Below are 26,196 nucleotides of genomic sequence, written 5' to 3'. Positions count from 1 at the left end.
ATGTTAGTGTCAGCGATCTTATGATGATTTATTGAGAATTGATGAAAAGGAAAAGAAATGCTTTCTGAATAAAGCTAAGATTAAACTTTTAAAATCCCTAAATTTCATCCTGAAATGAAAAAAATTATTTATTTAATAAATTTTAGTGTGTGTATTTTATGTTTGCTACATAACATCATGGGCCACATGTATGTTTATATACTATCTGTGGATACTATAGTTAGTTAAACACATTGACATATTTATCATTTTACATAGTTTTTTATGACAGGGAGCAACAAAAATATTTATTTTAGCAAAAATTTCTAATATGATACACTTAAAAAGTTTTTAATATACAATGGGTGTTTCAGGACTTCTGGCCACTGCAAATGAACTCCAGATGCATGTTCCACTTTGAGCATCTGGCTTTACATAGGTACTGGGGAATCAAACCCAGGTCTTTAGACCTGGCAGGCAAGTGCCTGGACCACTGAGCCATCTCTTAAGCCCCCAAGTTTTAAATTTTAGATCCCATGTTGTATATTAGATCTCTTGACTGTGTTTATACTATACTTCTCCTGCTTTGTCCTTTGATTTTCATTTCCTTGTTTCCTTTCCTTTGCCACTGTGATAACCATCTTTCATTCTGTGTCTGTGTATGTATCTGAGCTCTTTTGTTTCTTACTTCATATATACATGAGGTTATACAGTAATTTATTTCTTTGTGTTTGACTTACTTCACTTGGTATAATGTCCTACAGGTCTATTCATGTTGTGAAAAATGACAGGATCTCCTTCTTAAAGCCTGAATTATAGTCATATGTGATCATTTTTTTTATCTGTGTATTTGTCAATGGACATTTAGGTCATTTCCATATCTTGGCTATTGCAAATCATTCAGTGGTCATGGAAGTGTAGAACTTTAGCAACTGGTAATTTAATCTCCTATGGTTATATATCCAGAGCAGAGATTTCTGGGTCATATGATAGTTCTATTTTAATTTCCTCTCTTTCTTTCTTCCTTTCTTTCTTTCTTTCTTTCTTTCTTTCTTTCTTTCTTTCTTTCTTTCTTTCTTTCTTTCTTTCTTTCTTCCTTCCTTCCTTCCTTCCTTCCTTCCTTCCTTCCTTTCTTCCCTCCCTCCCTCCCTCCCTCCCTCTCTCCCTCCCTCCCTCCCTCCCTCCCTCCCTTCCTTCCTTTCTTTCTTTCTTTCTCAAGGCAGGGTCTCACTCTAGCCTAGGTTGACCTGGAATTTACTATGTAGTCTTATGGTGGCCTTGAGCTCATGGCAATCCTCCTCTGTCTGCCTCCTGAGTGTTGGATAAGGCGTGCGCCACCATGCCCAGCAGCTACTGCTTCTTCTTCTTCTTTTTTTTTTTTCAAGGTAGGGTCTCACTCTAGCCCAGGCTGACCTGGATTTCACTATGTAGTCTCAGGGTGGCCTTGAACTCACAACAACCCTCCTACCTCTGCCTCCTGAGTGCTGGGATTAAAGGCATGTGCCACCATGCTTGGCTTTGTTTTTCTTTTTAATTATTATTGAGAACTTTAATAGATGAACATATTATAATTTGATTGTATTCTCTTCCATATTCCTCTTTTATCTCCTTTCCCCTGTTTTCATTCCACTGAGGACTCTCCTCTTTTCAGATAGTTATTCCTGTTTTCTTGTCTAATTTCTTTTGTTCTCCTCTGTCCTCCAAGTCAAAATGTTGATGGGTTCAGAACAGTGCAGTTCTTGTGGGAGTACCTGCCACCATTGTGGGGTCATAAGTACAACAGTTAGTACATGTCAGGACAACACTTTGACTCTCACGTTCTTTCTAACCTCTCTTCAGCAGTGTTTCCTGAGCCTTGAAGAGCATGATATATATCTCATTTAGTGTTGAGCTCCCAGTAACCTCTTATTTTCTTATTTTTGAGTTTGAAGTCTCTTAGTGTCTGTGTCATCCCCATAGAGAACACTGTGGTGCCCCTGAGCCTGGCAGGTGTGATGGTGATAACTTGTTCAGTGCTTCTTGTCATCGTTGAAGTTTCCCGGGTGCTTGCCACCACCTGTAAAAAGAAGCTTTGCTGACCAAAAGTGAAAAGAGCATTAAAGGGCAAAAACACATACATTTAGAAGGTTTTTGGTGGGTATAACATCTCTATTTAGCCAAAGAACAGTTCCCGTGGGGGTCTATGATCTTCCAAACCATAGGCTTTTGACTTGATTCTCAGTACCAGGAATGAACTTCCTTCCACTAAGTGGGCCTCACATCCAAGCAGAGAACAGTTGATTACCCCCTTAACTTATATTGTACCAGTGGGCACATCTTGCCTGCCTAGTTGATTGTGTAGCTTGAAGGATCCAGTGCTTGTTAAGGCTTGTTGGTGATTCTTCTCCCCCAGCAGCTAATAGCACTTTTCAGCACTATGGCAGCTAGCCATCAGAGAGATGGTTTCCTTCTTAGGTTCAGTTTAATTTCTCAGTGTCCTGCAATTGCAGCCTGGGTGTCTTCAGCAACAGTCTTACCATCTAGTTCTGGTGGGTAACCAAGCACTTTGGCAATGACCTACATTGTTTTAGGGGCCTTATAGGCCTCCCTGATCAACAGCTGTTGGAGGGCATTTTGACCCATCGCCAGCACTGGGAATTACCTGCAACAACCTATGGTTTCAGGGTAAAGCTTTCTCCACCCCACTTTTGTCCAAACTCTATCTATCTATCTATCTATCTATCTATCTATCTGTCTGTCTGTCTGTCTGTCTGTCTGTCTGTCTGTCTGTCTGTCTGTCTGTCTGTCTGTCTATCTATCTATCTATCTATCTATCTATCTATCTATCTATCTATCTGCCTACCTACCTACCTACCTATCTTTCTTTCTATTTTTTAAAAAGTTTATATTTTAATTAGCTAACAAGGCAGTGGATTTCCACAGTACTTATTCACAGCATCTTTAGTTTTGGGTATCCCTCTCCCTCCTCTCCTTTCTCCCTTTCCTTTGTCCCCTCCTAGACCTCAACACCTCCCCCCCCCCCGTATTCTTTTCTTCTACTTGTCAATTATGCCTTCCCCACTTCTCTCCCTCCAAGCCTCATTCTAGCTTCTTTGTCTTTATACTGACTCTTATTACAGCTTACAACTATGATCCACAGAGGAGAGAGAACATGTGGTATTTGTCTTTCTGAGCCTAAGTTACCTCACCTAGTATGATTTTTTCCCCAGCTCCATCCATTTTCTGCAAATTTCATAATTATGTTCTTCTTCACAGACACTCACCTTCATTAACCTTTCTTCTGTTGATGTGCATCTAAGCTGGTTATATTTTTTAGCTATTGTAAATAAAGCAACAACAAACAAGGCTGAGCAAGTATCTCTATTGTACAGACTCTTAGAGTATATGACTAGGTGTGGTGTAGTTGGACAATATGGTTTATCTGCTTATAGGCTTTTGAAAAATATCTCCAAATACATGGTGGCTGTACCAGTATACACTCCCATCTACAGTGAATAAGGGTTTTCATTCCCCATACCTTTGCCAGAATTTGTTGCCATTTGATTTTTTAAAAAATGTATTTATTTATTTGCAAACAGAGAGAGATAGGGAGAAGAGAGACAGAGAGAATGGGTGTGTCAGGGCCGTGAGCTGTTGCAAATGAACTCCAGATGTATGCACCACTTTGTGCATCTGGCTTTATGTGGCACTAGGGAATCGATCCCAGGTTGCTAGGCCTTGAAAGCAAGTGTATTAGCCACTGAGCCATCCCTCTAGGCCTCATTTGATTTTCTGATGATAGTCATTCTGATTGGAGTGAGATGGAATCTTAGACTAGCTTTAATTTGCATTTCTCGAATAGCTGAAGATTTGAATATTTAAAAAAATGTTATTGGTCATTTGTAGTTCTTCCTTTGAGAACTCTGTTCATTTTCATGCCCCAGCTTTTGACTGAGTTGATTGACAGTAAAGTAAGTTTCTTTAAGACAACAGAAAGATGGATGCTATTTTATGATGTAGCTTGTTAGTCTGTGTCTTTTGATTGGGGAGTTGAGTCCATTAATATCTAAGTTATTATTGAAAAGTATGAGTTAATCCCTGTAATGTTGATGATTTTGTGGAGTTTGGTGTTTACTTGATCTTCATTTGCTTTAACAACTATTCTGGCTTTGGATATTGTCTTTTACCCTCCCCCCCGACATAGCCTCTTGATTATGTTTATTCTTCTCTTCAGTGGGAAGTAGTCCACCCAATATTCTCTATAGGTCTGAGTTAGTGCTTATTTATATTTATGTAGGGCTTTTATAATGGAAAGTTTTTTTTCCATCTTCTATTATAAAGGGTAATTTTGCTGGGTTTGGGTTGGTAGCCATGGTCTTTCAATATTTGAAATATTCAATTCTGAGTCTTTTTAACTTTCAGAATTCCATTGAAAAACTGGTTGTCATTCTGAAGAGCTTACCTTTATAAGTGACTAGATGTTTTTCTTTTGCAGCTTTTAGTACCCTTTCTTTGTTCTGTCTGTTTAGTATTTTAACTATAATATGACATGGAAAATTTCTTTTCTAGTCCTCCTGCCTATATGGTGTTCTACATGCCTCTTGTACCTGGATAAGACCTTTCTTTTAGAAGATATATATACATACATACATATATATATATATATATATATATATATATATTTTTTTTTTTTTTTTTTTTTTTTTTGAGGTAGAATCTCACTCTAGCCCAGGCTGACCTAGAATTCATTATGCAGTCTCAGGCTGGCCTCAAACTTATAGCAATCATCCTACCTCTGACTCTTGAGTGCTGGGATTAAGGGTGTGCGCCACCATGTCTGAGTTGGGGTGAGGAAAGGAAAGAGAGAATGGGTATGCCAGGACCTCTAGCCTCTGCAAGCAAACTGCAATGTGTGTGCCTCTCCATGCATCTAGCTCCACATGGGTACTGGGGAATTAAACCTGGGTTATTAGGCTTTGCAGGGTAGTGTCTTAACCACTGATCAATCTCTCTAGCTCTGTTGTATAGTTTTTTTTATTTTGTATTTTATTTTTATTTATTTATTTGAGGGAGAAAGAGATAGAGAGAGAAGAGAAGGAGAATGAATGGGCGCCCCAGGGCCTCCAGCCACTGCAAATGCACTCCAGATGCAGCTGCCAACTTATGTGGGTCCTGGAGAATCAAACCTGGATCCTTTGGCTTTACAGGCAAGCGCCTTAACCATTAAGCCATCTTTCCAGCCCCTGTTCTCTAATTCTTTTTTCTTCGAGGCAGGGTCTCACTCTGGCCCAGGCTGATATAGAATTAACTATATAGTCTTAAGGTAGCCTTGAACTCAAGGTGATCCTCCTACCTCTGCATCCCAGAGTGTTGGGATTAAAGGTGTGCACCACCACACTCAGCTTTGTTCTATAATTTTATTGAAATACTTTATATTGCATTGACTTCAGTTCTCCTTCTTGTATGCTTCTTGTATGCATAATTTGAGCATTTGGTCTTTTTGAGGTGTCCCGCATACTTGTCATATTGTTTTGAAGCTTGTGATTGATTTTAGTCTCCTGATTTACCTTTACCTTGTTCCCAAGTCCTAATGTTCTGTCCTTCACACAGTCTATCTTATTGGTATGACTTTCTTGGTTGCTTTTAAACTGAGTTACTGTTTGTTTGTTTTTTTTTAAATTTCCATTTGTTTTTTCTTCAGCATCTCTGTCTCTTGGTTGAATTCCATTTTCCTTTCTTGGTTTGACTTTCTTTCTCATTTACTTGATTGTTGAGCTTTCTTGGATTTCACTCAAGTGTTGGTTCATGCCTTCTTTAAGTTTATTGTGTATGTTTACCATAACTGCACTTTAGAATTCTTTTCTGAATTTCCACAAAGTAATTCTCATGGAGGGTTCAACTATGGGGCCTTCTTGACAGGGATATCTTGCCTTGGTTGCTTATGTTACTTGTTTTGGTTGGAGTTTGCCCACCTGGAGTTAATCCCTTTGTCTTTCTATAAAGGTAGTAATAGCAGCTCTACAGGGGACACAGGGTGGAATGGGGCTAGGACTGTTTCCTTAACAAACATGAGTGCTGGTTTGGGTGAGGGAGGTGCCAACCAAGAACTCAGTGGGGATCTGGGCTGGATCAGTCCTGATCCTCCTGCTCTGGGCAGCCTAAACCTGTCTGGGTTGGGGGAAGGGAAAAGCTGAGCATGAGCTCACCTCACCATTTCTAAAAATCAATTTGTAAGCTGGGCGTGGTGGTGCATGCCTTTACTCCCAGCACTCGGGAGGCAGAGGTAGGATTGCTGTGAGTTCAAGGCCACTCTGAGACTACATAGTGAATTCCAGGTCAGCCTGGGCTAGAGTGAGACCCTACCTTAACCCCCCCGCCAAATTAATCTGTAAACACTATATTGTTTTCCATATTGGATATATTATTCTATATTTCTCCCAGTAGTGTTCTAGGGTACTATCTTTATATCCTCATCAATATTTGTTATCTCTTATGTTTTTTATTTACCTCTTGTATTTTTTTAATGATAGCTATCCTTATTTTATTAGTCAATTGTCATGTTTTTATTCATTAACTTTTTTTGTGTTTATGTGGGAATAGGTCATGTGGCAGTTTGACTAGATGGCCCCAATATATTCAGTGTTTTATTAGTTTGTAGTTTGCATCTGCAGCCACCTGTCTGGAGGCAGTATCACTGGGCAAGATCTTAAGGTGTGGTAGTGGGTTTGAGATTTCAATCTAAAGATATGCAAAGTGTGCATAATGTGAGAGGGCTGGAGAGATTGCTTAGTGGTTAAGGTGCTTGCCTGTGAAACCTAAGGACCCATGTTCGATCTCTCTCCAGATCCTATGTAAGTTAGATGCACAAAGGAGAGGCAAGTGCAAGGTTGCTTATGGCCACTAGGTGTTGCAAGTATCTGGAGTTTGATTGTAGTGGCCTGGTGCACCAATTGTCTATCTCTTAAAAAAATTAACAAATTAAAAAAAGTATGAGAGCTGGAGAGATGGCTTAGCAGCTAAGGTACTTGCCTGCAAGGCCTAAGGACCCATGTTTTTACTCTCCAGATCCCATGTAAGTCAGACGCACAAGGTGGCACGACCGTATAAAGCTGCACATGATCACAAGGGGGCGCCTCTGGGGTTCGGTTGCAGTGGCTGCAGGCCCTGGCGTACTAGCGCTCTCTCCTCTCTTTTCCTCTCTCTCATAAAGGTGCGGGCCACCATGCCCAGAAAAAAAAAATAAATAAAGTAATAATAATAGGAATCCACCAAGTTGATTTTATAGTTCCTTACAATTTGGTAAGGTGCTGTTTTAATCATGTTTTCTAGAAGTCTTGTGGTCCTGTTTTGTAAATATAAACATTTTGCATTTATATAGGATACTTTTGTGCTAGTTGCTAGTCTTGCTGTGATTTTTGTAAGGATGATAGGATAAGAATTTGCTAAATGGTGATTTGTTTTCTGCCTGCAGCCCTCACATCTGAAGTCTAGTGTGTCATAACCTGAGGACCTCACCAATTGGAAGTTGCAGTTTCATGTCAGCCCGCCATATCCCTTTTGATCAATTTTTTTTTCCTCAAAAAGTAGAAGCAGCTCTATCAAGTCACTTTTGTTGCAAACGTGCAAATGGCTAACAATGGCTTGGATAAAAAGCCTACGAAATGCCCTACCCGTGAATCCTCTCAGGCAGAACTGCTCTGTGTGAACTCCTGTACCTCCAGCATTGCTCCAGTCTTGGTGGTGGAGATGTCACAGACATCGAGTATCAACAGTGCAGAAATTTTAGTTGCACCAGAGAGAATAAAGGAAAAAACTTCCAGCAAAGAAACTGCCTTGAAAGATTCGGTAAATATTAAAGGTTATACGTCTCGATCCACATTGACGTCTCCTTCTCAAATCCTTTCTCTAGCTTCTTCCACACCCCATAAGCCTGTCAGCTCCTTCATTGTCTTAACTGTTACAGGAAAACTGCTTTCTCATAGAAGTGGTGAGCAAAGTTAGATAGTTATATATTTTATATTTTTAACCAGTGCTCAAGTTATTTCCTAGGATCCTAAACAATTAGCAGTGATTTCTTAGTTCTTAAAAATAGATTGTATAGAAGAGATTGAGTTTTCAAGTCAAATTAAATCTGAATTTTTGAATATTTTTTAGCTAATGAAAAATGAAATTTATGGTATGTGTGATTATAACTTCATTATTTGACAAAGTTCCAATTATTTACTTGAATATCAAGTATACTTTGCAAAAATTCATTTGCATTCATTTCAAAGAACCCGTGGATAACCATTGAACCATGTGGCTATGTTCAAATATGTAGAGAAGAGGCTCTGTGCAAGATTGCAGTTGCTCTTGTACACTTTTGGAGTCAGAGCAGTAACTTAAAAAAAAGTCAGGGGCTGGAGAGATGGCTTAGTGGTTAAGCGCTTGCCTGTGAAGCTAAGGACCCCAGTTTGAGGTTCCGTTCCCCAGGTCCCACGTTAGCCAGATGCACAAGGGGGCGCACCCATCTGGAGTTCGTTTGCAGTGGCTGGAGGCCCTGGCTCGCCCATTCTCTCTCCCTCCCTCTATCTGTCTTTCTCTCTGTGTCTGTCACTCTCAAATAAATAAATAAAAAATGAACAACAACAACAAAAAAGTCAGGTTCTCGCTCTTCCAGTGTGAACCTTTTCACCATCAGCTGTTGCTTGTGATTTGTATTATGGTATGATTAATGGAACAGAGGTACCTCTGAATGTCATTTTCATTCAGAGCATATTTTCTGAATGTCTAACCAACTTATGTATAAGCAATTTGAATCTTTTTTTTTTTTTTTTTTTTTTTACATTTTGTCCTTTATTTACTTTCTTCAGAGAGAGAAAGAGAATATATGGGTGTGCCAGGGCCTCCAGCCCCTGCAAATGAAGTCCAGACACATGTGCCATCATGTGCATCTGGTTTATGTGGGTACTGGAGAATTGAACCTGGGTCTTTAGGCTTCACAGGTGAGTGCCTTAACCACTGAGCAATCTCTCCAGCCCTTTGTAAACATTTTGAGCCAAAGGTGTGTGAAATCACCTTCTCTGGTGAGTTCAAAGAATCGAGTAAATTCTAATGCACCTACTCTGCTGGGAATTATGGAGCCCTGCAAGACTGGGAAGAGGGGACTGAGTGATTTACTTCTTTAGCCTAATGAGCCAGTAAACTATTTGTACACAGGAGATACTATGGTACAAATTAGGGTCTACTAGGTTTCTCAGGAATATTATATCTTAAGAGTTATTTTTCAACCAACTTTTTTTTTTGCCCTAGCCCTCAAAAACTTTAAACGTAGAGAGAAAATCCTCCCAACAGCACTGGTATCGGAGCAACATAGCAGAAGAAGGCAAAGTTCCTCACATCAGGATGGATGATGGATCTGATATCCAGGTACATGAGAAGCCACCAAAGCCACTCGAAATGTTCCTTCTAAACCAACGGTTAATGACAAAAATGATTTAAAAATCACTTACTAAGGAAAGGAAGTACTGACAGGAGAAAAGTTACCATTTTCCAGATGGTAAAGTTTTCACTAAATAAAATAATAAAATATGCAGTGTATTTTTTGTTCATGGAGTACGAGTTGACTTTAATAAAAGGTGGGGCAGTTTTAATTAGACAACAGGAGCAGCTGGTTTAGGGCTGTTGGCTATCCTAAAGACAACAGTGGAGTCTGTGCAGACTTCTTTGTTTTCTTCAAGGTAGGCTCTCACTTTAACTAACCCAGGCTGACCTGGAATTCACTATGGAGTCTCAGGGTGGCCTTGAACTCACAGCGATCCTCCTATCTCTGCCTCCCGAGTGCTAGGATTAAAGGCGTGCGCCACCATGCCTGGCTTGTGCAGACTTCTTAAAGATGCCAAAGTCAAAGGACTGTAGACGTGTCTCCTGCTCACTTCCCTGGTGACTGGTAGTGAGGCTCAGTTTCAACTTTGTGAACCCTCCAGTTTTTAGATTGGATATGTATCAGTATTATTCTCAGAATTCTAATTATCATATAAAAATGAATTAAACATAACCACTTAAAACATGTCCATTTGATATCCGGTTAAAGGAACTATAGCATGAACAATTATAAGAAAAAAAAAATTCATTAATGTTACGTAACTTTGAAAAACTGTCTTTCCAGATTTTTAAGAGACCAGGAAAACCTACAGAGAAGTTTTGACTTGAAAAGTTAAAGTCTCCTCTCTTTAAATGAAAAGCCTGTGCTTAAAATATATAGAAATTTACTCTTAAGTTTATTCATAACAGCCTTTCTAAAAGTAAAATGTGTTCATTGTGGAAAAATTATGAAAATGTAAATAAAAAGTGACAATATAGCCGATTTAGCATGAATTACCTTTGCTTCCTTTTTCTCTATGCATATACTAGTTTTATCCTATTTTTCTTTAAAGATTTCCCATTTGAAACTATGAAATATTTAAGATTTATACATATTTTAGAAAAGTAACACTAATAACATAGTTGAAGTTTCTTTCTCCAGTAAACTGGACAGGCTCATTACAAATATTTTGAAGATTTCAGAAGAGTTTGAAGAGCACTTATGATAATTTATATTTCTGCTACCCTTAGACATCTATTCTCAACATTTAGATGGATATCTTTCCAAACATCATTGTGAACACCTCCACATGCACACGTGTTCCTACACTAGGGTTATGGACTTCCTCTCTGCTGTTATAGTAGATCTACAATATCATTTTCATAGCATCCTAATAAAATTCTCAGAGATAATAATATGTTTTCTCTTTATTTTTCCATTATATTATGATGTCAAAGCAGTTAAATTATAAAATCTAACTGGTGATTCCCTATTAAAAAATTCTGTGTAGACAGTGTTACAATACTATACCCAAATACTCATTCTTTTTTAAATTAATTAATTAATTTGAGAGAGAGAGAGAGAGAGAATGATACACCAGGGCCTTTAGCCACTGGAAGTAAACGCCAGATGCATGTGTCCCCCTGTGTGCATGTGCAACATTGCATACTTGTGTCATTGTGTGTCTGGCTTACATGGGATCTGGAGATTCAAACATGAGTTCTTAGGCTTTGCAGGCAGGTACCTTAACTGCTAAGCCATCTCTCCAGCCCTCATTATTTATATTTAGAGAGACATGAGCATTTCATTTTTAGGTGGAACTTTTTGGGAAATGTTATGAAGATAGGATTTTTTATTGAGATCTGTTTTACTTTAGTGTAGAGTGTAGGTAGAAGTTACATATAAATATAACAAAATTGCTTTGTCTTTGTCATTAATCATCTAGGTTTTCCGACTTTGACTTTCACTCTTACACTATTATGTGGGTGGAGAAGAGGAAGGAACTGTTTTTTATTTTTAAATTGTTATTGTATGTATGTCTGTATGCATGTCCATGCATGCCATGGCATGTGTGGAGATCAGAGGAAAATGTTGAGGTGTCTATACTTCACTTTCTGTGAGACAAGGTTTCTTGTTGTTGCAAACAAATCTGGCCCACCAGTTTTGAATTGGCCTGGTTCCATCTCCAATTGTCAAAGGCTCAGTGGAATCACAGAGATCACAGATACATGTGCCTCTTTGCCTCCTGCTTTATGTGGGTGCTGGGGTATTGAACCCAGGATAACAAGCTTTGCAAGCAAGCACCTTTAACTGCTGAACCATCTTCCCAACCCTAGAACTTGGTTTTTAAAGTGATATAAGATAAATACCTCCTTAAGGAATTTCTGTTCCATGTTAGAAGGAAAAATGAGCCAGAACAAGCAAGAAAGTGATAATATAGTCTGAGGACCAGCATATAGGCTGAGAGTACCATGGTGCAGATTTAAGCTGCAAATCCCAGCAGTGGGCATTAAATCTTCTTTTGTAAAAACAAGAAAGAAATGTAGGCAGTGGGAAATGTTGGCAGCTAAGCTACCAGTTTCATGGTGCAGGTGTAAGTGGCCACGTAGAATTAGAGTGGCATTTCTAGGGAAGGCCTTGGTTGTCTAATCACACAGAGGCTTCACCCATGAGCATCATCTTGGCTGTTCTCCCATGTGCTGATCCCCATGTGTGATGATTCTAGACATTCTCATCAATGCTTGGAGCTAATTTACGTCATGGAAACTGACTCACTCCCTCTCTCCCAACAAATTCACAAGAATTGAAGATGTGATGAATTATGTAATTTTTTTTCGAGGTAGGGTTTCACTCTAGCCCAGGCTGACCTGGAATTCACTATGTAGTCACAGGGTGGCCTCAAACTCACAGTGATCCTCCTACTAGAATTAAAGGTGTGTGCTACCACACCTGGTAAATTGTGTGATTTTTATTTTATATTGTAACCCACAACAATGCTGTTGGAAAACTAATGCGTTCTTTTTAAACAACAGTTAAGTGATAACACAGAAAGATTCTTGGTCTGGTTGGTGATATTATGGGTAGTGTTTATTCTCTTTTCAGTTCTGACTTTATATTGAATTTTCTGTTACATAATGGCCTTTTCTTTTTTTAAATTTTTTTGTTCATTTTTATTTATTTATTTGAGAATGGCATAGAGAGAAAGAGGCAGATAGAGAGAGAGAGAGAGAGAGAGAGAGAGAAAGAGAGAGAGAGAGAGAGAATATGGGCACGCCAGGGCCTCCAGCCACTACAAATGAGCTCCAACCGTGTGCACCCCCTTGTGTATCTGGCTAACATGGGTCCTGGGGAATCAAGCCTCGAACCTGGGTCCTTAGCCTTCACAGGCAAGTGCTTAACTGCTAAGCCATCTCTCCAGCCCCATAATGGCCTTTTCTAAAACAAGAATAAGACAAGAAAACCAATATCAAATAGAGATAAAGGAGATTAAAAAGCACTTCTTTGTTTTGTTTGAGGTGCTGGGATCAGACTCAGGACCTTGTACATGCTAGACAAGCACTCCACTGAGGCTTATGTATAACCTTTTCAGTGGCTATTCGTGTTGATACTGTAGTACAACTCTTAGAGTTTTGGGGTAATTTTTGGGTGAATATATTATTTGTGCATATTTTTATATCTACAAACTCACATATATATTAGTATCTTAGTTTTTACTTTTTCTTTTCCTTTTTTTTTGGTGGGGGGCGGTTTTGAGGTAGAGTCTCACTCTGACCCAGAATTCAGTTTGTAATCTCAGGGTGCCCTTGAACTCAATGCGATCCTCCTACCTCTGCCTCCCAAGTGCTTGGATTAAAGGCATGTGCCACCACACCTGGCTTTATATTTTAGTTTTTATAGATTTTTAATCCCTTTGATATTTCACATAATGTTTCATAATATGTAATTTGAAAGAGATTAATATGTTTGAACTTTCCCACATTTCACCATTAAAACTCTGGTTTTCCTCCAAAAGGAAGATATTTAGCAAAATTCATCAAAACTTAATTTTAGTTAATTAAGATATATTTGTCAATACTAATGCAGTGTTTTCCATCAGATTTCATTTTGGAGGAGAATCTCTCTTTCCTTGTGTGGATACTAGTACTATATGTTCATTTTTTCTATCTGTTCATTTTTAATGTGTGATGAATGGCAGAGAGATAGAAGTCTTATTTTGTCTCCAGGAAATCTATACCTTTGGAAGAGTGTTGGGACAAGGGAGCTTTGGCATGGTCTTTGAAGCTGTAGACAAGCAAACAGAAATGAAGTGCGCAATTAAAAAAGTGAACAAAGATAAGGTAAGGCTTCCTTGTAGCACATCCCAAAGACAACGTGCCCATGTGAGGTGGGGTCGGCAGCACAGCTTTTAACACTATGTCATGTCTGGCCTTGAGGGCCCAGGCAGGACTGATGGTCAGAGAACTCTGGCCATTTCTCTAGCCTTCTGAGAAGAGACTAGTTCCTGAACTCAGGTAGACAAATCTGTCTAGAAAAAGCAAAGGAAGGGTTGACTTAACTACATGGTCAAGCAGCTAAAGGGTGCTCAGTCTGTGCAGGACTGTGGGCTAGAGACGCCTGAGCTGGAAATACTCCCATTACTCTCTCGTGTTGCTCTGATGCACTTCTATCCTTTCATTTGATTATCTCTTTCCTTGCTGAGCTAATTCACTTCCCTCATGACTAGTATCCACCTTATTTTGCTGTGTATCCACTTTATTTCTCATTGAATTTCCTCCCAGTGTGGAGAACAACTTGAATTTTCTTTAAAATAGAATTTTCAGATCTCAAACTACATCTGATCATTATCACTTTTTAAAAATTTCTGGGGCTAGAGAGATGGCTTAGCAGTTAAAGTGCTTGCCTGTGAGGCCTAAGGACCCAGGTTTGATTCCCAGATCCCACATAATCCAGATGCACATGGCAGCACATGTATCTGGAGTTCATTTGCAATGGCTAGAGGCCCTGGCATACCCATTCTCTTTCTCTATTATATATATGTAAAAGAAAAAATCTGAGCCAGGCATGGTGGTGCATGCCTTTAATCCCGGCACTCAGGAGGTAGAGGTAGGAGGATCACTGTGAGTTTGAGGCCAGCCTGAGACTACATAGTGAATTTCAGGCCAGTCTGAGATAAAGTAAAACCCTACCTTAAAAAAAAAAAGTCCTAGAGGAGAAAATGAGGGCTGGAGAAATGGCTCAGTAGCTAAAGGCACTTGCTTTCAAAGCCTAACAGCCTGAGTTAAGTTTCCCAGAATCCACATAAAGCCAGATGTACAAAGTGGCACAAGCATTTGGAGTTCATTTGCAGTAGCAAGAGGCCTTGGTGTGCCCATTCTCTTTTTCTCTCTCTCCTTACAAATAAATAAAAAATATTTTTTAAAAAATGAAACCACACCAGTATGGATTTATGATGATAAATATTACATTTATAAAATTAAGTATTAGGTTCTATGTATTATCAAAAAACTAGCCAATTTTTCTTTTAAGTTTAATGTGGTAACATATCAATTTTAACAAAGCAATTGAAAGACTTTTGAGGGCTGAAGCAATGGCTTGGTGGTTAAGGTGCTTGCCTGCAAAGCCAAAGTACCCAGGTTCAATTCCTTGGGACCCACATAAAGCTAGAAACACAAAGTGGCACATGTGTCTAGAATTCATTTGTAGTGGTGAATAAAGGCCCTGGTGCACCCACACAACACACCCTCTCTTTTTTCTCTCTTAAATAACATATAAAAAATATTTTTTAAAAAAGGAGGCTTTCTAGAAGTCTTTGTGATTCTTTAGAACTCTGGTGGCATTCCACGGTGCTGCCTGTGATGTTATTTATTTGCTCTTTTGTTTCCAGGTAGGGTTAAGGATTCACTTTTTTTTTTTTTTTGCATTATATAAACACATTATCTGTTGAGATGGATATTAGGAGAAATTGTGGTAACTGTCCAGGTCTAGTCTACACAGAATCCCCCCCTCATGGTCACTCTTTATTTTGGCTCTCTAGGTTAACCTTAACTGTGCTTTTGTCCTACATGGGGCTACCTAGCAGGTGGTCAGTATCCTACCATCCAAAGATGGCAAAAGCTGAATACTAAAGGGAATATGATGTAGGAAGGACCCTAAGTAAAATTTTAACTAGAAAATGTCTATCTTACGATTAGCCCCATTTCCTTTAAGAACTATTATTAGATACTTTCCTAAACTGGGCACAGGTAGTGGGTGTACAGATAGGTCCTTTATTATCCTACTCAAAGGAGAACAATGCACATCCTTAGCTAATGCCCATTTCAGTATCAGTGGGGTTGGCAGTTTGGGCTGCTGCTGATAAAGGTGGAAAAGCGCGCCCTCCGCAGGGTCCTTTGATGATGGTGTAGGCCATCAGTTACCACATGCTGAATGAAGTTCTCGTGCTCCTTGGACAGCTCCTGACTTTCAGTATTGCCCCAGGCATGATAAGGGCTCCGTCTTAGGTGATAAAGTTAGGTTTTGGTTGGTATGAAGGCAAGGTCTCTCTGTCTGTCTTTTTCTCAGTTAACTAGTGAACCTAGGAAGTAATACAGTGTTAGTGTTGGGGGCCTGTTGTCTAATTTACATACATACATACATACATACAAACATACATATGTGTATAAATTGTGTGTATGTGTGTGCATATATGTGCATATACATATATAAAAATAAATCAAGGCAAGAAAACAAAAACTTATTATAAACCATCTCCAATTAATGTCCCTAGAATATTTTGTTTTTATTATGCTAACATCAGAAGATCAATGTGATTTTGAAGGAAATATAAAAACCATTTTAAAATTTGGAATAATTTTGTGAAGGGTCAAAGATGCAGTAGCTAGTGTATAGGAACAGAGTCCAAGAGAGAGGTGTGCCTTGAGGCCAACTACAACTTGAAACTGGACAAAAGAAAGAAGGGGTGTGTTTAATCTGAGTGTGGAACAAAGTGCATGATATCGTTTGACAAAGAAACCTCTCAAGAAATGTAGGAGAAGTATCAGATAGCTAACTTTTATAATGAGGAAAGTAGGAATGACATTCATATGTGCATCTCTGTTTCTTCCTTGATTAAGGCTGGAAGCTATGCTGTGAAGTTACTTGAGCGAGAGGTGAACATTCTGAAAAGTGTAAAACATGAACACATCATACAGTTGCAGCAAGTATTTGAGACACCTAAGGTAAAGCTCCCTCAGGTGCTGCAGTTTTGAAGTTGTGATTATTGCAAAATGAATATTATTCCATTTAAAGTAATTCCTTTGGGGCACAGTTGCTCATGTCCTTGGCATGAGTGTGTCACTAGAGATAGATGTGAACATTCTGGAGGACTTTTATTATGGATTGTATAATTAGGAGTGTGGTGAATCCATTGATGCCTTTAGTTATATGTTTTAGGTGTCGTGTTGTAAACACATGTTTAGTATTAGAATAACCTCATGCATAGTCAAGTGCTGTGTATGAGGCTTCCGTAGAGATGACATCACTTTCACATTTGTTCTTAGTCTCTCCATGATAGTTTCTGGGGTTATTGTCATATAGTTTTGCAAAGTTAGCCTCGTAATCAAATGGGCATGGTGTGTGTGGCACTATATAGAAACTATTTCGTTATCTGTGTCTTTACGGTGTGCTTTGTCTTTCTTTTCTAGACGTTATCATTCTGTGTGACTTTAGCTGCCTGCAGTCTTCGTTCACTGCTTGTGAGCTTAAGATGTCCTTCTGCTGCTTGGCGTGTTAGTCATATGGACTATGTGGTCGAATTGCCTATGATTTTTTGTTTATTTTTATTTATTTATTTGAGAGTGACAGACAGAGAGAGAAAGAGGGAGAGAGAGAAAGAGACACACACACAGAGAATGGGCGCACCAAGGCCTCCAGCTACTGCAAATGAACTCTAAACATGTGTGTGCCCCCTTGTGCATCAGGCTAACGTGGGTCCTGGGGAATAGAGACTCAAACCAGGGTCTTTAGGCTTCAAAGGCAAGTGCCTTAACCGTTAAGCCATCTCTCCAGCCCTGCTTATGAATTTTAATTCTGACTGCACCACTTACTAGCCACGAGAACATAGCTAAGCTATTTGACCTCTGTAAACCTAATTTTCTCATCTGTAAAATAGGTTCAATAATGATCTTAACTTCATTTAGTTGCTAAAGGATTAAATGAGACATTGCATAGAAATCATCTGTCTCTAATTGCTGGGCCATCTCTCCAGCCCTGAAGCATCTGTTTCATCAAATATTAGTTCGTGTTCTTCCTTTTCTTTGCCAATCTTAAAGTAATCACCATCTCAAGTCATTCACTAAAAGTACTAACTAGTCTTTTATGGAGTAGTATATGGCAGTGATACCAAAAGTCTTCTGCACTTTTTTTAGTCTCATACTTTCTTTTTAAAAAATTTTAAATTTATGTGTGTGTGTGAGCGTGCACACACGCACACATACACACTCATGTGCCATGGCCTACTTGGGCAAGTCAGAGAAAAACCTCAAGGTTTCCTTTCCTTCTGCCTTCTCTGTGACAGAGTCTCTTGTTTTGCTACCGTGTAGATTAGCTGGCTCATGAGCTTCTGGATTCTCTTGGCTTCGCCACCCATTGCTGTGGTCACGTTAGGGTCTCAAGGCCTAACTCGCACTAGTGTCAGTTTACCTGACTGCATGTTGGTGTCAGGAAGAGTCACACTTGGGTCAGACTGCTGAGCCATCTCCTCAGCCCGCCTTTCCTTCCCCTCTTTCCTCCCTCCCTCCCTTCCTCCTTCCCTCCTCTTTCTTTCTTCTTTCTTTTCAGTGGTTCTGGGATTGAACCAAGGTCCTTGAGCATATCGAGCAGATATTCTACTACTGAGCTATATCCCACCCAAGTTTTGATTTATTTTATTCCAAAATATTCTTTGCATGGCTTCATATTTTTATAATCAGTGTTAAGGAATTAGATTATGATGTATCTTGGCATAGTTCTCATGTTTCTTGAGCTTGGGGTTTGTGGAACATCTTGGATCTGTAAGTTCATGATTTTCATCAAATGTAGGAAAATTTTGGCCACAATTTCCTCAAATATTCTTTCTGTCTCCCCTGGTCCCCTCTTTGGAGGACTGCTAGTACACATCTTGGCTTGCTTCCTATTTTTCACAGCATGTTGGTGCTTTGCACACTTATTTAGCTTGTTTCTTGACTCACTCCAGTTTCTATTCTTTCTTTTTTTCCCCCTGTGTCCACAAATGCACTGATATTCTGCATAACATTGCAATGTGTTAGTAGTCATTTCAGTGAGAATTTGATTTGCTTATATATGCATATTCCATGTCATCTCAGCATAGTCAATGTTTCCTCCTTGAATATAGCCATAGTAACTATTTTAATATCCTTTCCCTAAAAATTTTATCATGTGTGTCATTACTAGGTCAGTTCTGATTGGCTTAAGCTCCCTTCACTATTACATTTTTCCTGCTTTGTATATCTTCTACTTATTTATTTCCTGGTGTGTGTGTGTGTGTGTGTGTGTGTGTGTGTGTGTGTGTGTGTGTATGTTTTGATATAAGGTCTCACTCTGTATCCCAGAGCAGTCTAGAACTTCCTATGTAACCTAACCAGTCTAAAATTTGTGATCCTTCTGCCTCTGCCTGTGAGGGTGTGGTTAAAGCCATGCACTACCACACCCAGATCTTACAGCTGTTCTTGAGCTTTATTTTAGGATGTGGGTCAGTCATTTGGAGATATTTGATACCTTTGAAGCTTGCTTAAGTCTTGTGAGGTAGCATCAGGTGCATTCTTTCTGAGTACTCATGATCTACCTGTGGTCACATGAATTACTGGCTAGTGGGAACACAGACTCTTCCTGGTCACATGTGAGCTCCAGGCAGTGCCCCTCTGCCCTTTTTGCCTGGTTCTTTCCCCAGGTTTGGAAAGAGCCTGAGCCCATTAGCCCCGCTGTAGGCTTCAGAGGGATTGGCGTTTTCTGTCCACCCAGCTTTCTCCTCTTTGCTGCTCTGCCATGTGAATTTGTCCTGTGTCTTGGCTTTGCTGGACTGCCAGCTCGACATGTTCAATTCAAGGAGGCTGCTGGGCCTGCTGGAAGTCCCCAGGGTGTGCACCTATGGGCTCTGCATCTGGCCTCTGTAGGTCCCTAACAGCTCTTCTGCCCTCCTGTGTTGCTGCTGAGTGCTACAGCCTCCAGAATGTCTAATCCCACACGATAGACAGTGCTCTTCTCAGTGCGCCGTCTCTGCGGACACTCTGCCTGCCCTGTAAGTGGCCCCTCCGTAGTCAGGAAGAGGACAGTCATGCGCTGCCTCACATGTCTCTCTGAGACCACTTCCCTGTGTTGCCTGATGTTCCTGTGTGAAACTTGTGACTGTAGACATTTTTGTCCAGTTCTTTAGTTTAGGCAGAATGGTAAATTCTATCTCAGTTACTCCATCATGGGACAAGTTGGAGTCCAAATCGAAAAGAATTTAAAGTCAAATCATCACCTGTAATTGTCATTTTGTGTATTGCTTCTCAATGATTCACATGGGCCAGATCCTCCCACTCTGCCCATAAATACACTCAAATGTCTGATATCCCACTGAAGCCATCTCAAGTAAATGCTGTCCCCACTCTGACTAACGTGTGGTATCTTTAAATCTAAATGTGCTCTGGACCTGCATCTTTGTTTCTCTTGGTTATAAAAGAAATAATAAGCTTTATTTCTATAACACAGAACAGCTTCCATATTTAAAGCTGATGCCAATTTATATTGTAACCTTCTAATGCAACTTTTCCCTGTAAATAGTCCACTTACCATTTCATGTTCCCAGGGATCCTACAGTGCTGCCACGAAGAAAGTGTGGCTCAGTTCAAAAGCTTATTTATGTGCCAGATGTTGCAGTTACTTTTGAAATTCTAAAGCAGCCTGAAATTCAATGAATCAGAATTGTAGCTGTGGGAAGAGAGGGTGTGACCCTCTTCTTCCTGCTTTAATGCTGACTGGTTGGATGCAGAAGTTGGATTAGCAGCTCTTAGAAGAAGGTCAGACCCCCAAATCTCCAGAACAACAGGAATCTAGCAGTCACGTTAGAATGGAGACATGGAGTGAAGGGTAGGCTGAATACATATGAAAAGATGTGTATTTTAGTTAACGATTAATTTTTGTGACTTGATAGATAGATTTACTCTTGGGATACCTAAAGAAATCTTTTCTGGGGGAGGGAGGGAATTACTATGAGATTTTTTTTATAATCATGGAAAATGCTAATAAAATTTTTTTAAAAAAGAAATCTTTTCTGTTATACTTTTAAAATTTATTTTGACAGTTTTATACATGTATAATGTATATTTTGAACATGTTCACTCCATGGCCCTCCCCACCGCTGATTCCCACAAAATCTCTCATCCCAACTAAACTTTCACTGATTTTCATGTTTCTTTGGCACCCTCACATAATAAGAGTTTCTTGCATGATCGTGGGTGGTATTATTTACTGGAACATAAGTAGTTTACCAGTGGCTAGAGCACTATAACTTGACTCACCCTGCCCAGCAACCATTAATAGCACCTCAGGAAGGGGTGGGGCCTCACGAGCCCCTCCACGATCCTTAAGGAAGTGTTGATGGACTCAGTCTTGTATAGGTCTTGTGCAGGCAACGACAGCTGCTGCAAGTTCATGAGTATGATGGCCATGTGGAGTCCAGAAAAGAGCATTTCACAGCGCTCTTCCCCAGCTGCTGGCTCTGACACTCTGTCTCCTCTTTCATGATGTTCCTTGACCTTGAAGAAGGCCACATAGCTGTCCTACTTAGGGCTCAGCAGTCAATAGTAACATATTTTTAGTACTTAAATGAGTTATGAGTCTCTGCATTAACCACCACTCACTGCAAAAAGAAGCTTCTCTGACCAAGGAAAAAAATCTTAATGTTCTCAGAAGAGATGGCAAATACAGCAGAGGCATTTTAGCCACGTCTATGTCACTTGCCCCATTACTCACCACTTCTGGCTATCTCTTCCTCTTTGCTATTTTTCACATCTTTTCCTTCTCTCCCTTCTTTTCTCCAGTCTGTGCCTCTTAGGTCCCCCTATACACATGCAAATAGTCTCTGAGCTCAATCTGGCCTACTGCCTGCTCTTGTAGGACCATAAACTCAGTTTTCTACATTTTCAAGTCATTGACAAAAACGTAAAAGAGTAGTATAACATGTGAAAATTACATGAAACCAAATACCTGAATCTACAAATACAGCATTTTATGGAGTAAATTGTGTTGTTTATGGCTGCTCTCATAGGCAGCTGCAGACTCATGAAAGAGTCTGTGTGGCCTTCAAAGTCTGTAAGACTTACCCTTGGGTTTGGCTTTTATAGAAAAATGTTGCTGAACTTTGCTATACATTGCTAGAAAGTACTCACTTAGAAATTCAAAATTGGTATTAACAAGTCCCCTGACACACTGGCTGAAAAATCTCCAGTGTTTTGTTGGAAAGGGGCTTAGGGATACATGCTCTTCAGCATGATGTCTATGACATGACTCTTTACAAACTGGTACTAACCTGTTCCTTCTGGCTTCACCCCTCACACTTCACTCTTCCCCACCCTCAAGCTGACATTACTGCTGTACAGAGCCACTTGTTATTTTAATAGCCAGTGCTTCCAAGCATTAGAATCTTTGCACATACCACAGGCTATGAGTTTTACCCTACCCAGAAATCTGTTCAGTCTTCCAGACCTACTTTAATGTCTCCTTGGGGAATATTCTACGTAAGGTTGCCTCTCCTCCACAACCTGAAGGCACTTCGCCATTAGCACATGCTACATGATACTGTGAGCATCTTGAGAGTAAAGATGATCTCTCATGTATCTTGGTTCCTCTAGCATCCAGTATAGTAGCTTTCATATAGTATGTTAAGACTTTTCTTTTTTGTTAGCATGCACGTGTGCGTGTGCGTGTGTTACGGCGTGCAGGTGGCGGTCAGAGGACAACTTTGGGTTCTCGCTCTTGCCTTCGGCTTCGTTGGAAGCAGGGGCTCTTGTTCACCAGAGTCTGGTTGAGCATCAGCTTGGCTGGTTTCTGAGTCTCAGGAGAACTCTCCTGTCTCTGCTTCCCTTCACCATAGACGGCTTGGGATTACACTACTCACCCTGTTTTTATGTGCATCCTGAACTCAGGTCCTCACACTTAGGCAGCACGTGCTTTTACCCACTCAGCCATCTCCCCAGCCATGTACACAAAAATTACTTAGTGAGGAAATTTATGGTTAAGAGTCTGATCACACATGTAATCATATATACATAAATATTTTAAATATTGTGAAAATAACCAACTATGTAATTTACTCTCTATTTTAAACTAAATGTCAGAAAATGTACCTTGTGATGGAGCTTTGTGAAGATGGAGAGCTCAAAGAAATCCTGGACAGGAAAGGGCATTTCTCAGAGAATGAGACAAGGTGGATCATTCAAAGTCTGGCATCAGCTATAGCGTACCTTCACAACAAAGGTAGGAAGAGACTTTCCAGTTTTGTTTTGTTTTTTTTTGTTGTTGTTGTTTTGTTTTTCGAGGTAGGCCACTCTAGCCCAGGCTGGCCTAGAAGTCACTATGGAGTCTCAGGGTGGCCTCGAACTCACGGTGATCCTCCTACCTCTGCCTCCTGAGTGTTGGGATTAAAGGCATGCACCACCACGCCCGGTTGACTTCGCAGTTTTTTGACTCCATAGATGCAGACATCCCTTTAAGGGTGCATGCATTTAGGATCTGTATTCACAGAAGAACTTGCTAAAGTGGATAACAATACTTCTATATTTTTCCTTTTAATTTTATTCATAGATATATGAATAGTATACAATTACAGTGTATATGGAAAAGGGAACAGTTATGAACATTTTTGTTCTAAAAGTTAAGAAGCAGCTAATATGATTAAATCACAAAGAAAAATTAGTGATTAAGGGGAAATTTCCTCAAATACTTGTATAATAATAATATTAAAATGTATATGTTCTAGAATTATTAAAATGTCTAGGGCTGGAGGTTTGGTGGTTAAGGTTAAGCCTAAGGACCCATATTTGACTCTTCAGATCTCACATTAGCCAGATGCACAAAGGTGAGTTAAGTGCAAGGTTACACATGCCCACTAGGTGGCACAAGCATCTGGAGTTCAATGACAGTGGCCGAGGCCCTGGCATACCAGTTTTTCTCTTCCTCTTCTCTCTCTTAAAAAAAAGTCTATGTTTTAATTGTTGAGTAGTTTTGGGGCACAGCAAAATCGAGCAAAAGGTACAAAGATTTCCCATATACCTTTGAAGCCACAGGCACAGCCTTTTCCATTATCAAAATCCTACATCAGAGTGACACCCATGTACAGGTGGCCAGTTTGCTTTGACAAATCATGACCCTCAAGGCCTACACTTCATACAGGGCTCACTCTTGGTGGTGTACATGCCAGGGCTTTTGGCAAATGTGGTGATGTTATCTCCCATTGTGTTTCTCATGCACAGTGGCTCCCTTATATTTTAAAAGGCACTCAGAGAATTCTAACTGCTTCCACAGCTCTACTATTCCAGAGCTTATGCTGTTGCTGTGCCCCATGCTCCTCTTTCTGTCTTCAGGGCTCTTTTATATTTTTTAAAAATTTTTGTTCATTTTTTATTTGTTTATTTGAAAGTGATGGGGGGGGGGAGAATGGGTGCGCCAGGGCTTCTACCCACTGCAAACGAACTCCAGATGCATGTGCCCCCTTGTGCATCTGGCTAACGTGGGTCCTGGGGAACCGAGCCTCGAACCGGAGTCCTTAGGCTTCACAGGTAAGTGCTTAACTGCTAAGCCATCTCTCCAGCCCTTCAGGGCTCTTTTGACTGACATTGACTTTGGAACTTTCTCCCTTTACAGATGAGAACATACTTGTTCCAAAGGGTCCGTGACAGGCTTTGGAGCGGCAGAGCTGTGCCTCAGTGGCCCTCACTGCTCCTTTGGCAGATACTTACTCAGCACCCACTGCATTGGGGTTAGCCCTAGACTTGACAAAATGAAAGAATCAGGTCCCCAACCCTGTCCCTCAAGCAACATAGGATAGTTAGTGGGAGACTGAATAGAGGAAACAGCTTGCAATCCAGTGTGACGGTTTCATACTGAAAATCTATTAAAACTGCAAGAATCCCAGGCACATAGGAGTATCTCGTTGATTTGGAAGGTCAGAAAGAAATTTGATCTGAGGATAGCAACTCAGACAAGAAAGGGAGGGCTTTCTAGGTACAACAAGCATGCTCATGTCAGTTCTCTCATACTAAGCTATAAATTCACTATACGTCCAAATAAAATCTTCATGGCATTTTTCATGAGCTTATTCTAAAATTGGTGAGAATAACCAAGATAACAATGAAAAATCATAGTGGTTGCAGGGGTCATAGGAAGACTTACTCCACTAAGGACCAAAACGTGTTGTAAAGATATACTGATACAAACAGTGTGGCACTTATGCTTACCTGAGAAGAGACAAGTGACACAGTACAAACAGTAAGAATTCTAAAATCAAAGTCTAGAAGTTTATTTATGGGAAGTATAAACAATAAGGGTATAACCAGGCCAGGGCTCATTCAACTTCATTTCCTCAGCAATTACACATGTAACTTTTTAAATGTTTTATTTTTATTTATGAGAGAGAGAGAGAGACAGAGAGAAAGAAATATGAATGGGTATGCCAGGGCTTTCAGCTACCGAAAATGAACTCCATACGCATGCACCACCCTGTGCATCTGGCGTACATGGGTCCTGGGGAATTGAATCTGGGTCCTTTGGCTTTGCAAGCAAGCTTTTAAGCCATCTCCCTAACCTTACCTTTTTAGGGATAGAAAAGTTATTGCTATGTTATAAACTGAAGTAGGCATTTGCAAAGAAATATTTGGTAGGTGATTTATTTACATATATGTAAAAGTCCTACTGAAGCGCTGACCTTTTCACCTGGAGATTTGTGATGCAAGGGTTTTGTTTGTTTTTTATTTTAACATATAAAGACTAGGAAAATGTATGCTGATATTATAGAAAAATAAGCTGAAATGCAGTTTTTACACATGCCTCAAAGTTATAATGTACTAAAATGTTAAAATGTAAAAGTTCATAGACTTAGGAAAATGGGAAACCTTACTGGTGCAACTGAGACTGCCATTCACCTACAGGGTCCTCCTGTATACTCACTGGGCCTGATGTTGGGGCAAAAGGAGAATGGCTAGAGAGGGGGAAGGCAAATAAAATGGCTTCTTGGGCTAGTAATGTGGAGAAAAGTTTGCAAAACAGGAAAGAACTATACCTGGCCTTCCCGAGCAGTGCTCAGCAGTGGATGCTAATCATTAAATATGTTTATTTGTTCTTTTCATGCCTTCTCTAATTATTTCCCCATCATTCATTTCATTTAATGTGTTGTTTGCCATCTTGGTAGACATAGTACATAGGGACCTAAAGCTGGAAAACATCATGGTTAAAAGCAGCTTCATTGATGCTAACAACGAGCTGAACTTGAACATAAAGGTAAGGCACTGGGATGGCATTGAATATCTGCCTATAAACAGCTTGATAGCAAAGTGGCAAAGAACAGCTTAGGTAATTTTTGGTGGCTTTTGAAACTAAGTGGCTTGTGCTAAAAAAAATAAAAATTTCTGGGCTGGAGATATGGCTTAGCGGTTAAGTGCTTGCCTGTGAAGCCTAAGGACCCCGGTTCGAGGCTCAGTTCCCCAGGTCCCATGTTAGCCAGATGCACAAGGGGGCGCACGCGTCTGGAGTTCGTTTACAGAGGCTGGAAGCCCTGGCGTGCCCATTCTCTCTCTCTCTCCTTCTATCTGTCTTTCTCTCTGTGTCTGTCACTCTCAAATAAATAAATAAATAAAAATTAAAAAAAAAATTTCACAAAAGAG

The 26,196-nt window shown here is 39.9% G+C and overlaps 1 protein-coding gene across 4 annotated transcripts in view; it reads left to right on the top strand.

Moving 5' to 3' along the window:
- Window positions 1–26,196, top strand: part of Stk33 (serine/threonine kinase 33) — a 182,879-nt gene that overhangs the window by 99,804 nt on the left and 56,879 nt on the right. For all 4 annotated transcript variants that reach the window (XM_045145756.1, XM_045145751.1, XM_045145752.1 and 1 more), the window contains 6 exons: window positions 7,430–7,803; window positions 9,250–9,366; window positions 13,525–13,638; window positions 16,414–16,518; window positions 22,657–22,795; window positions 25,725–25,813. In XM_045145756.1, the coding sequence (XP_045001691.1) occupies window positions 7,585–7,803; window positions 9,250–9,366; window positions 13,525–13,638; window positions 16,414–16,518; window positions 22,657–22,795; window positions 25,725–25,813 (783 nt within the window). In that variant the 5' untranslated portion in view covers window positions 7,430–7,584. The remainder of the gene's footprint in view (window positions 1–7,429; window positions 7,804–9,249; window positions 9,367–13,524; window positions 13,639–16,413; window positions 16,519–22,656; window positions 22,796–25,724; window positions 25,814–26,196) is intronic.

This window comes from Jaculus jaculus, chromosome 3 (assembly GCF_020740685.1).
Source record: "Jaculus jaculus isolate mJacJac1 chromosome 3, mJacJac1.mat.Y.cur, whole genome shotgun sequence".
In the NCBI taxonomy this organism is placed as follows: domain Eukaryota; kingdom Metazoa; phylum Chordata; class Mammalia; order Rodentia; family Dipodidae; genus Jaculus; species Jaculus jaculus.
Note: the sequence above shows the minus strand (reverse complement) of the source record. Positions and strands in the feature narration are given on the sequence as shown.